Source organism: Mustela lutreola, chromosome 8 (assembly GCF_030435805.1).
Source record: "Mustela lutreola isolate mMusLut2 chromosome 8, mMusLut2.pri, whole genome shotgun sequence".
NCBI lineage: Eukaryota > Metazoa > Chordata > Mammalia > Carnivora > Mustelidae > Mustela > Mustela lutreola.
In genome coordinates, this window is record NC_081297.1 from 65,285,531 (window position 1) to 65,298,598 (window position 13,068).

General features: G+C 53.5%; 1 protein-coding gene across 4 annotated transcripts; it reads left to right on the forward strand.

Moving 5' to 3' along the window:
* The first annotated feature begins 3,756 nt into the window (after nucleotides 1-3,756).
* Nucleotides 3,757-13,019, forward strand: MCRS1 (microspherule protein 1). Of its 4 annotated transcripts, XM_059185450.1 has the most exons (15): nucleotides 3,757-3,862; nucleotides 5,044-5,163; nucleotides 5,691-5,829; nucleotides 6,194-6,332; nucleotides 6,975-7,133; nucleotides 7,287-7,396; nucleotides 8,324-8,432; nucleotides 8,674-8,812; nucleotides 10,972-11,047; nucleotides 11,362-11,390; nucleotides 11,507-11,599; nucleotides 11,782-11,864; nucleotides 12,028-12,115; nucleotides 12,325-12,452; nucleotides 12,579-13,019. In XM_059185450.1, the coding sequence occupies exons 2-15, from the start codon at nucleotides 5,154-5,156 to the stop codon at nucleotides 12,663-12,665; spliced, it is 1,389 nt and encodes a 462-aa protein (XP_059041433.1). In that variant the 5' UTR covers nucleotides 3,757-3,862; nucleotides 5,044-5,153; the 3' UTR covers nucleotides 12,666-13,019. The 4 variants fall into 4 exon arrangements, with proteins under 4 accessions (XP_059041433.1, XP_059041434.1, XP_059041431.1 ...); XM_059185451.1 differs by lacking the exon at nucleotides 5,044-5,163 and having other exon boundaries at nucleotides 3,772-3,862; XM_059185448.1 differs by lacking the exons at nucleotides 3,757-3,862; nucleotides 5,044-5,163 and adding an exon at nucleotides 5,252-5,495.
* The last annotated feature ends 49 nt before the right edge of the window (nucleotides 13,020-13,068 follow it).

Genomic DNA, 13,068 nt, shown 5'->3' on the forward strand with positions numbered 1-13,068 from the left:
TATATTTTCTTTTCTTTTTTTTTTTAAAGATTTTATTTATTTATTTGACAGACAGAGATCACAAGTAGGCAGAGAGGCAGGCAGAGAGAGAGAGGAGGAAGCAGGCTCCCCGCTGAGCAGAGAGCCCGATGCGGGACTCGATCCCAGGACCCTGAGATCATGACCTGAGCCGAAGGCAGAGGCTCAACCCACTGAGCCACCCAGGCGCCCCCCCCTATATTTTCTAATTGGCTATTGTTCACTGGATTTTTGTATATTAACTTGTACCTACTTTGCTAAAATGTCTTATTTGTATCAGTTTTGCAGTTGATGTCCTTGGATTTTCCAGGTAGGCTATTATTTCATAAATAAATAATATTTTTTACCTCTTTTCCATTTTTTTTTACCTCATTCCTTTTTCTTCTGTAATTAAGTTGGCTAGTACTTCCAAAGCAATATTAAATAAAAATCGTCACAGGGGCTCTCCTTGTGGCCTATCTAACTTTAATGGGAATAATTTAGGTATTCTCATTAAGTGTGACTCTGGCTTTTGGACTGTGATGGGTAAACCCTGTCATGTTCGAGAAGCTGGGTGTTTCACAGTGTCTGTGGTTCTCTGCCCTGGGAACTGCTGTTTCAGGAGGTATGTGTATAAGGTTTTTTGTTGGCAGATGGTTTCTCTTCCCTTGGGGAAAAAAGAGTGTACAGATATCAAGTATATGTTGACTTATTATGAATCCAAAGGTAACTTTTTGCTAGTCAACAGTTTTATTAAACTTGACTTTCTAAGACTGTATAGTTGAGCCAACAGCAGATCCTTTGGTCCTCTGAGTGCTCAAGAGGTAGTGGCTTCAGATGAGAGGGAAACTGGACCTTCTCTAGTGGACAGAACGGGGACAGGCTATGCTATCACAATTTGGGTCCTATACTGATGACCTGGCAGGTGACAGTAAGACCTAAGCCCTAAGAACAGTACCAACCACTAACATTTTCAAACATTTGCTATATGCTGCTTGTTTAAATAGTAATTTACTCCTCAGAACCCTCCTATGAAGTGGGGACTATCATTTCCCCAGAGATGATGAAACTGAGACAAAGAGATGTAACTTGTTCAAGGTCACAAGCCGGCAGATGATAAAACCACCAGGTTTTAATGAGATTTAAAATGAAGTTTAAAATAGACAGTTTGACTCCAGGGCCTGTGTTCTTAGCCACCATTTTCTAATCCCTAGGGGGAGCAAGCAGCTTGGGGCCCTGAGTGGCTGAACAAAGATCCAGGGGAAATTAGGAAATCTCTGCAGTGTATTCAATCAACTTTTATCTCTTCTGTTCTGCCTTGGGTGAATCCCTTTCTCCACCTGTGCCACCCTCTGGCTTCCACTTGATGGGTTGCCCCAAATTCAGGGGGTAGGGAAGAGCCATCTGATTGGAGAGACAACACACTCCTTGTAAAGGTCAAGAAGTTAACGATTTCTTTGGAGTCTTCTAGCACAATAGATAACATCTAGGGAGTGACTGGGCGGGATGTCATGAACACTTTCCAAGACCACTGACTGACTCATTAAAACCCCTAGCTCCAGGGCATAAGCAACTTTTGGAAGACACCTAAACACTTGGCTTTGTTCCTGGATGCAGGAATACCAGACCACCACCCCTAATAAAAATCCCAAACCCCAAGTAAGAAGATTCACTCTTTGCTGACTCCCCTGGATGCTATGTCCATATCTACACTATATATCTTTAATAAACCGCTCTCACGTCCTCTCAGCTGTGTTTGATTTCACCCAAGGATCCTCTTGGCTGGTCCTGCCAAGAGGAGATCCTCTGGGTCTTCAGGCCCAGCCATCCGGCCTCAAGAGGTCTTGGGTCAGGAGAGAGTGAGATAGGGCCAGATTCTGGATTCTGAATGTAAGACCTAGGTCCTATCCTTGGAAGGGAAGGGAGGGAGAATCCCCTTCCCTCATATCCCATATCCACTCCATCAGCAAGTCCTTGTGGTTCTAGCTCCAAAAAATAATCAAAGCCACTATTTCTGTCCATTTCCCCTGCCCCCACAACCCAGCGGGACCTACCTCTCACCTGGATTGCTACAAGGTAGCCTCTTATCTGATCTTCCTCTTTTACAATCCTTCCCCCAAAACAGCCAGAGGGATCATCTTAAAAATTAAATCATATCACAGCAAGGATGCCTTCACTTGTTATCCTTTAAGAGCTTTCTAAAACATTAGAAAGAAAGGTCCAAATCCATAGCATGAACTACAAGGGCTAATATGATCTGGCCCTGATGACCTCTGTTCTCATCTCCTTCCCTCTTTTTCTTTTCCTTTTTTTTTTTTTTTCTTTTATGATTTTATTTATTTATTTGACAGACAGAGATCACAAGTAGGCAGAGAGGCAGGCAGAGAGAGAGGAAAGGAAACAGGCTCCCTGCTGAGCAGAAAGCCCGATGCGGAGCTCGATGCGGAGCTCGATCCCAAGACCCTGAGATCATGACCTGAGCCGAAAGCAGAGGCTTTAACCCTCTTAGCCACCCAGGCGCCCCACTTCCCTCTTTTTCTTGATCATCCTTCTCCAGCCGTACTGGGCTCCTTCCTGTTCCTCAAACTCACCAAAGTCATTTCTGCTTTGCAACTATCTTGTTCCCCCTTACTAGTTCATCATAACCAAGCTCTTTGCATGACTGACTGCCTATCAATTGTCAAATCTCAGCTCAACTGTCCTCTTCTTAGAAATTTCCATGGTAACTCTCATCTGGGATAGATACCATATGATATCTTGAAGTCTCCCATAGTCTACACACCTCTTATCAGAAAACACAGTCTTTCAGGTTAGACAAAATAGGTTATTACTCATTAAGTAAGATCACAGGCCAGTAAATGAGGTGGGTACTTTTGAAGCAGAGAGCTATCATACACTGTCAGAGCCGGAAGGGCTGGCCTCCCCTCTGACACTAGCATCCACTGGCAATGTCCCCGTGACATGTGGTTGACACCTACACTGAAAGCACCACTAACTCCTGGACAGCTTTGGAATTGGGATTTTCCCTATTCTGAGCTGCGATATGATTCCCTGGAGCTACTAAACTTCTGTGCCCTTCCAAGGTTTGGTAAAACAAATAGGAACCCTCTTGAGAGGTCTGTTTGGTTTCTTATCCCCAGACTTTGCCTGTAGGCTTGTCCTCCCACCCCAAGCTTCCCTCCAGGGCAATCTCCTCTGCACTTACCCACCAGGATCCACAACTGCCTCCAGTAGTCCTGGTGGGATCTGGCTGACCCTGGCCTTCCTCAGGGCCTCTACCCTCTAGGAACCAGGCCCACGACCCTCCATCCGTTCCTGAGACATCAACCTCCCCGACTTGGGTACGCCAAACCTCTTGGCTGGAGCGAGTTCCACATCGTCTCTCTCCTTGTGTTGTGCCTAGCACAGAGCCCCACACAGAGTAGTTTCTCTAAAATCGCAGCAAACAATGCACAATCGCCCCCAAACTAACAGATTCTTACATCCTGTGGGAATTCAGAAGCCGAAATAGAGTTCCCGGCCCAGCCCTACCCCAGACCCGCCCCTCGCCTATCCCGCCCCGTCTCGGCTTTCCCTTTAACCACTCTCTCCAAGCGAGTGATCTTTCTGGGACCCGGAATCCCTAACGCTTCCTCCTATGTTGTCCCAACTGGGAAAACCTTTAATTTCGATTATTAGCAAAACTGTGACTCAGTCCCCGCTGTAACCACGCCCCCTTCGTCACGTTCCCGGAGAGAACCGGAAGGGATCGCGCCGCCCCTAGTTCTCAGACCCGGAAGTAGATGTGACTCACGGAAGCCGGGTTTGGCCCTGCGGCTGCTGCCGTCGCCGCGGAGAAATTGTTGGAGCTGGCAGCCTAGGAATGGTGAGACTTCGCGGTTCGCTTCCGAGGGTTCTGAACAGAGTTTGGGCGAAATGGAGTTTTCCAGAGTGCTCCGGGGAAAGACCCCCCACAATGTTTGGGGCCCCGCCCCAGTAGCGCCCCGAAAATCTGCGCATGCGTGGGCCGGACCGGACCAGAATCTGGTCCGAGATGTTACGCATGCGCAAAGGTGGCAAGCCGAAGGTGGGGTGAGACTTGGCCTGGGAGTTACTCTCCCTCCCTCGCCACCAGCCCGTGGGGCTTAAACCACGGCTGCGAAAGCATCGGGGTGCACTCGGTGCTTTGCTTTTGAGTTGCAGGGCTGACTTCACCTCTGTCGTCCCGAGCTCTAAAAACACACCTGCACTAATCCCCCACCTTGGGTGTGCACTCGGTGGAGAACGGGGGCGGAAGAAAATAGGGGGTGGAGACCTAGCCTCAGTCAGCCCGTGGAATCAGTTCCTTCACCTGCTCCCCAGGTGTCAAGATATCAGCGGTATTCTGCTGAGCGGAGCGATTCGACTAACGCACCTGGGGGCAGGGCGGGAAAGCTGTGCGGAGTGCCGCCTGGGTCTGAAGGGGCGGGGCCCGCAAGCGCCACGCCCCAGAGAGTCCCCAGTACCAGAGTTCTCCCGGGGTTAGGACCAGGCGCCCCAGGGCGGTTGATAACTTAATCAGTTCCCAAACCGCGTTTTTTAGCTTCCACGCGGTACCACCCACTGAATCTTCAGCCAGAGCTGTGGGGGATGGGGGGCGAAAAGAGCGAGATGGGCTAATCGGAGTTCTATCTCCGTTTCCCTGCTTTGGCTTGGGAGGGTAAGGGGGTGCTGCTGAACTGAATGGGCAGCGACAATAAGAAGTGAACCAGTAATCCCTTGTTTCGTGTTGGTTTATAGTCGAGGCCCTTTACCTTGCAACTCTGAGTAGAATCATAGAGGTCCATGGACCCACTAACATGCTATGTGTACATTTTTTTGGAGGGCGTAGCTTTTATATTCTCAGAGGTGCTGGTGACTCTTAGAAAACTGTTGGTTTATCAGCATCATACTGGCGAAATAGAGCCTCGTGTCTCTTCTTGTGTCTTCCCTAGCTTGTGGGATCCTGGGGGAGCCTTTCCAGTATAAGGGGGTGAGGCTGGCCCGTTGGAAACCTGTGCCTCAGGGAGCCTCATTTCTCCTTTGCAGAATCTCCTCTCAGCCTCTAAGCTTACCTGGTCAGAATCCTTGGATGAGCCTGTGGGACCCTTCCTCCTAGCCCTGTGGTTTGGAACCAGTGGCTTTGGGACTGTAAGAGGATGGACAAAGGTAGTATGAGGCCAGGCCAGCTCCCCAAACGCTCAGGCGCCAAGCATCTGCTGATTCTACCCCGTGCCTGGCACGTATGTCTTTTCATCCTGGCTGGGCATTGCCACCTCCCCCTGGGCCAGCACCACCCACGTACCTCTCGGCAGAGGCCGCAGTTGACTGACTTGCTGTTGAGCTGCCGCTCTTTGGCCTGGCTGCATTTTGATGGCAGAGGGAGCAGTTATGCCCAGAGCCCGGTGTGTCGGCATCACCAGTCTGACCTGAGCACCATGTGCTGCACGACATGACACGTGGCACCGGGAGAACTGCCCAGCGAGGAAGGTCTGGGCCAGGTCTGAGCCCAGATGGGATCTGGATGGCCAACGAACTCCCACCAGAAAACTTCAAATGTCAAGAAAGCAGGGGAAGGGTCAGGAGGGCTGGTAGAGGGTTGGGGGAAGAGGGGCAGAGGAGGGGTCCCGTGTTCGGAGGCTAAGGGCTCTGCTAGGCACTTAGGAGACCTGAGTTCACCGCTTCTTGTTTTCTAGATTCTCAGGGTCTGCTAGATTCATCTCTGATGGCATCAGGCACTGCCAGCCGCTCAGAGGATGAGGAGTCGCTGGCAGGGCAGAAGCGGGCTTCCTCTCAGGCCTTGGGCACCATCCCAAAACGGAGGAGCTCCTCCAGGTAGTAAGGGTTCAAAGGGCCAGGGTCTGGGCAAGGGCATTAGGTGCTGCGTGCCTTTACCTCTGTTGGGAATGATTGCTTGAGCCCCTATGGGGCCTGGGTATTGGCAGAGCTTTGTGCTTTTCCTGCCAGGTCCCTCTCTGTGGGATGTGGGCAAGGGAGGGAGATCTTAGGTCTTTGACGTGAAATCTGTGGTGCGGTACCCTGTCATCTCAGCGGCAAGGAATAGAGCAGTTCTGTGCCCCGTCCAGGGCGCTAGAGCAGTTCGCACCCAGCCGGGACCCGTGCCGTTTCAGGGGCTGGGTGTGTGTGAATGGGTACAAGGGGAAGGGGCAAGGGGTGCTCAGAGGAGGACCCTCCACAGGTTCATCAAGAGGAAGAAGTTTGATGATGAGCTGGTGGAGAGCAGCTTGGCCAAGTCCTCTACCCGGGCAAAGGGGGCCAGTGGTGTGGAACCGGGCCGCTGTTCAGGGAGTGAACCTTCCTCCAGTGAGAAGAAGAAGGTGAGAGATTGTGAGATGCGGGGGCAGGAGCCAGATTTTGTGTTTCCCTATCACCTTTGCCAGCGGGCAGGAGCCGTGCAGAGGAGACTTGGGAGAAAATCTGGTGGCCCCAGCCCCAACCTCAGCTGCCTTCCTTCTGGGAGCCCTCACTTCTCCCTATTCCCCCTTTCTTCCCGCACCCGCCCCCCCCTACACACACACACACACACACACACACACACACACACACTCACACGCTGTCAGTGCGTCCTGTATCACATTCTGTGTGGGAGGCATAGAGCATGCATCTATTCTGGGAGCAGACAGCCTGTTCCCAGCATTGCTGGGTGTAAAAATAACCCCCAGGTGGCATCACTCTGGCCCTAGACACCGTACCAGGCAGAGTGGGTTCCTGGTATGCTCCCCGGCCGCCCTCCACTCTGGGGTTGAGGGTGCCACCAGCAAAGAGAAGACCCCGTAAGCTCAAGGACCATGTGGAAGTATTTCGGGCATGGAGGGAGCTAGAAGGCTGAGCTCCTGCCTGTGGTGCTTATGGTCGGGTGGGACTGGGGCTGCCATGCACGGTACAGGAAGCTCAAGGCCTGAAGCCCGAGCTGCCCTGATGCTGGCTTTTAGCTCGTTCTCTTCCCGTTCCCTGCCCAGGTGTCCAAGGCCCCTAGCACTCCTGTGCCGCCCAGCCCCGCCCCAGCCCCTGGGCTCACCAAGCGTGTGAAGAAGAGCAAACAGCCACTTCAGGTGACCAAGGATTTGGGCCGCTGGAAGCCTGCGGACGATCTCCTGCTCATCAACGCTGTGCTACAGGTAGTGCTTCCCACCGTGGGTTGCACGGTCGACCCTCCTTCCCCCAGCCTGCAGTCCCCAGGCCCCACACTAGCCCAGCAGCACCCTAGGGGTGGCAAGTGAAGGGTTCTTGCCAGCTCTCAGGCTGAGGCGAACCCATCTGGGGCATTGCAGACCAATGACCTGACATCGGTCCACCTGGGCGTGAAGTTCAGCTGCCGCTTCACCCTTCGGGAGGTCCAGGAGCGCTGGTACGCCCTGCTCTACGATCCTGTCATCTCCAAGTGAGTGAGGCTGGCTCCAGCAGCAGGGAGGTACAGGGAGCACCAGAATTTGGCAATTGGAACAGACAGAATTATACAAGGGCCCAAGGGAGGGGTTCAGGAGGCAGGGCTCTTGGGACCTTGCATCCCCTGGGATGATATTGAAACCAGCCAGGCTTGGGAGGGAAACTTCTTCCTGCTACCGACACTACTGGTCCTGGCTTGATGCCAGCAGCAAGGGGATCTGGAAGCTGAAAAGGCAGCATGGTAGGAAACACCACAATGAACACAAGGAGCCCTGGTTCCACCACTGTGTGCATTGTGGTTTAGGGCAGGTCACTTCCCAACCTTTCCACACTGACCTCTCATAATTTCTTTTTCCATAAAAGGGAACTGGAACAAAAGAACACAAAGGCCCCTAAAAGTCTTAAGTTCCAAGTAAACCCGGATGCCCATGTAGCACGCGCTCTTCCTCCTCACCCACTTCGCTTATTGTTATCAGAGTTGGTCGGGTCCTTAGCACCCATCTTCTGCTCCACCATCCCTGTACACCTTAAGCTGTAGCCTGGGCCCTGATAGGCCAGGAAGTGGATGGGGCTCAGTTTTGGGAAGAGGATGTGCTGGGCAGTGGGTGGCAGCTTTGTCCATGTAAAGAGGAAGGTCTTGGGGCAGGAGCAGCAGCTGGGGCAGGAGCAGCAGCCCTCATCTGGCCTCTGGGGGCTGTGCCTTTGAGTCTCTTCAAGGGGTAAACACCGGAAACTCGGTTGACTGAGTAGCCTGGGTTATGCTCTCAGTAAACCCATGAAGCCCCAGGTGCTGTGCTAAGCCTTGGGCTCTTCCTGTTGAGGGCCTGGCCTCTAGTTCTGGATATCAAAGGTCTCCAGGAACCCCAGATTGCTTGACACCCGCCCTTCACCCTGCCTTCTTTCTTACCCCCGCACTCCTTAGGCTGGCCTGCCAAGCCATGAGACAGCTGCACCCAGAAGCCATTGCTGCCATCCAGAGCAAGGCCTTGTTTAGCAAGGCTGAGGAACAGCTGCTGAGCAAAGTGGGATCGGTGAGGCTGAGGGGTAGGGTGGAGGCCTGACCACGGGGGAAACTACTGATACGGGAGGCCCCTTTGCCTGAGAACTTTCCCTGCTGGTGCTTGTGTACCTGCGGGGACTTTTGTGGTTGGGGTCTCAGAAAGAGAGTCAACACTGGCTCCCTCTTCTGGCTCCTGATGGGGACCAGGGGTGTGGTTGGCAGACACAAGAATGAGAAAACCTAGGTGCTGAGAACAGGCTCTTACCCTCCAGACCAGTCAGCCCACCTTGGAGACGTTCCAGGACCTGCTGCACAGACACCCTGATGCCTTCTACCTGGCCCGTACGGCCAAGGCTCTGCAGGCCCACTGGCAGCTCATGAAGCAGTATTACCTGCTGGAGGACCAGACAGGTAACTGGCTCCGGGAGCTGACAGGGTGGGTGAATGAGCCGGTCTGGGCACAGCTGCTCGCAGGTGCCCAGAAACAGATCCCTTAGTGGCCACTGGTGTCTTGCACCTCTCTTTGCAGCAAAACCACTGCCTTCCAGAAGGAAGGAAAGTGGTTAGAATGATATTCAGGAGCATGGTAAGGGTATCTTTCCCTGGAATCCTGAATGGGATTCCAAGTGGCAGAGTTGTATCCCACTTCTTGTTTTGTCATTTTTGACATAGTTTACATTACGTAAATAATGTATTTTTCATGAGTGACATTGAAACATGAGTAAAATGTGAAAGTTCCCTTCTTGGCTTACCCTGCCTCATTTTCCTCCCTAGAGATGCTATTGCCCTAGAGATGGTACTTTTTCTAAGTCTTTCTGCCTCTTCCCTCTGTGCACATTCCTTCTTGTTTCCTTTGGCTGCTTTGGAGCCATTCAGAAATCCCCACTGGGCCTTCATATCCAGGCCCTCTGCCTTCCTCCTCTCCCATGGGCCCAAAGGCCCTCTGCTTCCCCTCCCTCACCCGCAGGCTCTCACTCCAAATGACAGGTACTGGCAAGGTTAGCTGACTAAACTGCAGGCTATTCATCAGTTCTGCTTGGGCCCTGGGGTCAGCCTTTCATTGTACGTCATGGTACAGACACTCTCTGCTCTCACTTCTGGACAGTATTGCCCATCAGCATCTTCTCCAGAGTTGTTCATACTGTTCTGGAAACTAGGCTGTGCCTGTGCCCTCCACCTACTCCCAGGGTCCTACTGCTTCCGGTTATTAAGAGATACTCCTGCAGGAGTATTTTAGGAAATCTTGTCAGGGAGAGCTGTGTCTTCTCTTCCTGAGGTTCTCTGCATTTAGTGGGCATCTCTCTTTATTCCTGCAACTTTCATATCTCTGCTTCTGCCTCAGGCTCAGGTGTCATTGAATTCCTACAGAGATTGGACACTGGGTAAATTCTGTTTTTGCTGCTAGAGCTAACTTCTTTGAAAGTTAATTTGTGTAACTTTGGGATTTAATTTTTCTCTTCATGAGTCTTGGCTGTGGGGATTTGATTTCTCCTTGGCTGGCTAGTGCTGGGAGGTCCTGAGAACAGGGCTATGCGCTGCTTAGCTCTCGAGTCGGCTGACTTTAGGTTAGTGAGATTGTATGCCGCTGTGGCGGGGGGGTGGGGGGGAGGGGAGCCGGTGGGGGTGAACACCCCAGTCCCTTGTCTCCCACATGGTCTGACCTCAGGGAGTTGGGGGGGGCTGGAGAATTTGTGGCTCCTGTGTAGCCCCCCCTCGCTTCCCTGGTGGGCAGCGATGACTCCCCCTACCCCCGGGTTTGACAAACTCCTCAACCAGCTGTATCCTGGCCACTAGGTTGCTGCCACTGAATGACACACAGTCATGGAAGCAGCTGGCAGTAGTTGTCAGAGTTTGAGGCCGCGGTCCCTTTGTAGTTTGATCAGAGAAAAACCTGAAAAACTTTTATGAAACTATTCTCAGTATATGTGATGGACTCTTAATATTCTATTCCGTTTCACATTTTTGCAAAAAATGAGAACTTATCTTGTGACCCGTAAGACGTCCTGGCAGCAGTTTGAAAGTGCCCTGCAGGGGGCGTGGCGGCTCTTCTGGCACCTCTGTGGAGTTGGGGGAGCAAGCTGTACCCCTGCCTCCAGCCCAGTGTGGCAGAAACTGGCCCGGGGAGCGGGTGATGTGGTAGAGGAACAGTTTGGATTTGGAATCAGGAGAGCAGAGATTGAATCCTGGGTCTGTCCTAAATCCGAGTCCCGTCACGAGCCCTCGTTATGGAGGCCTCTTGTGACGTGTGCAGGGGAGCTAACAGCAGCGCCTTCCCCCCTTTGTTCATGCCTATGGGAGAGCCTTTGCGCTCTGAAAAACCCACCCAGGAGGTCAACTTTAATTCTCTTTTCTTTCTAGAACCATCTCTGCCCTTAGTTCAGGTCAGGAATCCTTTGTGCCAAGCTAGCTGGCGGCCTAATCTGGCTTGTGCTCTGTTACCTGTTGCTCTCCCTGCAGAACTGTCTCCACAGGCTCCGCCTTCCCAGTTGGTCCCCTTAGTTTAGTCATTGTCCACAGCATAATGTGGAGGAGGAGCAGCGGCGCTGACCTTCTCTCCGTGCTTTGTTCAGTGCAGCCGCTGCCCAAGGGGGACCAAGTGCTCAACTTTTCCGACGCAGAGGACCTGATTGATGACAGTAAGCTCAAGTGAGTGGCTAGGGCCCCAAGCAGGTTATAGAGTGGGGTGTCTCCCAGGGACAGAGCACTCCGGGCTACCTGGCCCTGCCTCCTGCCTGCAGAGAACTGAGGCCAGCCCACACTGAGCTTGTTGCTTGGTCTCCTTGCTGAGCTGCCCTGTCCCTGCCCCACCCTAGGGGGTGGAGGTTAGTCCAAGGCCAGAGGAGCAGCCTCCTGGGTTCCTCAGCTGAGGGACTGAGGGCTCCCAAATGAACTGAGTAGCCCCTACTGGTAATGGCAGGTGAGCCGGAGGTGGATCCTGATTTGTCCTTCTCCTCCCACAGGGACATGCGAGATGAGGTCCTAGAACATGGTGAGTGTACCCCGGGGGGGAACAGTTAGGGGATAGAAGCTCATGCCGGCACAGAGGACCAGTACAGGGTGCTGTTGGCCGCAGAGTGTCCCTCCTTGCCGCCCCCCTCACCCCAGAGCTGACCGTGGCTGACCGGCGCCAGAAGAGAGAGATCCGCCAGCTGGAGCAGGAGCTGCATAAGTGGCAGGTGCTGGTTGACAGCATCACAGGTGAGGAAGCCAGGGCCAGCAGGGCTGTGCCTCTGCTCTCTCCGCTCCTGTGGCCCCATCCTGAGCCCCTGTGCTTCTGGGGTGGGGACCCCCCTCCTTTCCCCGGCCCCTGGATCCTTGCCCTCTGCCCCGTGTCCCTGAGGGGTGGGCTCTGCCTGATTCAGTGCCTTCCTCCGTCACAGGCATGAGCTCTCCGGACTTCGACAGCCAGACACTGGCGGTGCTGCGGGGCCGGATGGTGCGGTACCTGATGCGTTCTCGGGAGGTAAGGTGGCCCAGCCCATCAACTCCCCTCCCGAAAGCAGCCCTCCGCCGCCAGCCCTGTGCCCACTGACCTTTCCGTGTCTGGTCCCTGATGTTTCATCTTTCCCTTGGCTTGTGTAGACCCATTCCTCAGGTCCCAGCCCTCACCTGCCCCATTTCCGCAGATCACCCTGGGCAGAGCCACCAAGGATAACCAGATTGACGTGGACCTGTCTCTGGAGGGGCCGGCCTGGAAGATCTCCCGGAAGCAAGGTACTGGCAGGAAGCGATGCGAGGATGTCCCTCCCAGCCTCAGGCCACGCTCTGGCTCTGTGGCTTGGTCTCCCTGGAAACCCTCCTGGAGCAGCTGGGGCAGAGCAGCTGGCATTTCAGGATCTCCAGCTTGAGAGTCAAGGGTGCCTGTAGGCCCTCTTCTGGCCTTCCCTGTCTCCTCATCTGCCTTCATGTCTCCATCCCCACAGGTGTCATCAAGCTAAAAAATAACGGTGACTTCTTCATTGCCAATGAGGGCCGGCGGCCCATCTACATCGATGGACGGCCTGTGCTGTGTGGCTCCAAATGGCGCCTCAGCAACAACTCCGTGGTGGAGGTGAGCTGGGAGGGAGGCGGAGGGAGGTGGAGGGGACGGGATGAGAGCAGGGGCATGGGGAGCCGTGAGGGGGGCCTGGCCCCCAATCCCACCTGTCCTCAAGCCACTCTTCTCTCCTGCCCATAGATTGCCAGCCTGAGATTCGTCTTCCTCATCAACCAGGACCTCATTGCCCTTATTCGGGCCGAGGCTGCCAAGATCACACCACAGTGAGGAGTGGTGGCAGAACCCATGTGCTCTCTCTGGCCTCAGTTTCCCCTGCCATTCCAGCCCCTTGGAGCTGGGAACTCAGGCTCCTGGAAAAACCATAGTGGGCAGGAGGAGACCCAACTGCTGGCCCATTGATCAGAGCCTCTCTGGGAAAGTAGGGCTGATCCTTGGGAAGCCCCTCGAGGCTGGGACCCTCCGGCTTCCTTGGAGCCAGAGCCCCTCCCCTTCTCTCTCTGCAGGCCGCCATTCTCTTCCCCTCAGATTCCCACCTTTGTCCCTTTGTCTCCAGCTGATTAGCTCCAGACTTTTCCTTTATTATTTTTCTTTTGTAAATAAAAAGCACCAAGTTCCAAAGTAGCTCTTTTTATTTTATTATTATTTTTTTTAATATAAAAAATGGGACTGG

What these genes read in the sequence shown, in the direction of transcription:
- MCRS1 (XM_059185448.1), top strand. Translation starts at nt 5,447, where the DNA reads ATGACACGTGGCACCGGGAGAACTGCCCAGCGAGGAAGGTCTGGGCCA. An exon ending in CCTGCTGGAGGACCAGACAG is followed by an intron (nt 8,813 to 10,971) that starts GTAACTGGCTCC and finishes TGCTTTGTTCAG; the next exon opens with TGCAGCCGCTGCCCAAGGGG. An exon ending in GAAGATCTCCCGGAAGCAAG is followed by an intron (nt 12,116 to 12,324) that starts GTACTGGCAGGA and finishes CCATCCCCACAG; the next exon opens with GTGTCATCAAGCTAAAAAAT.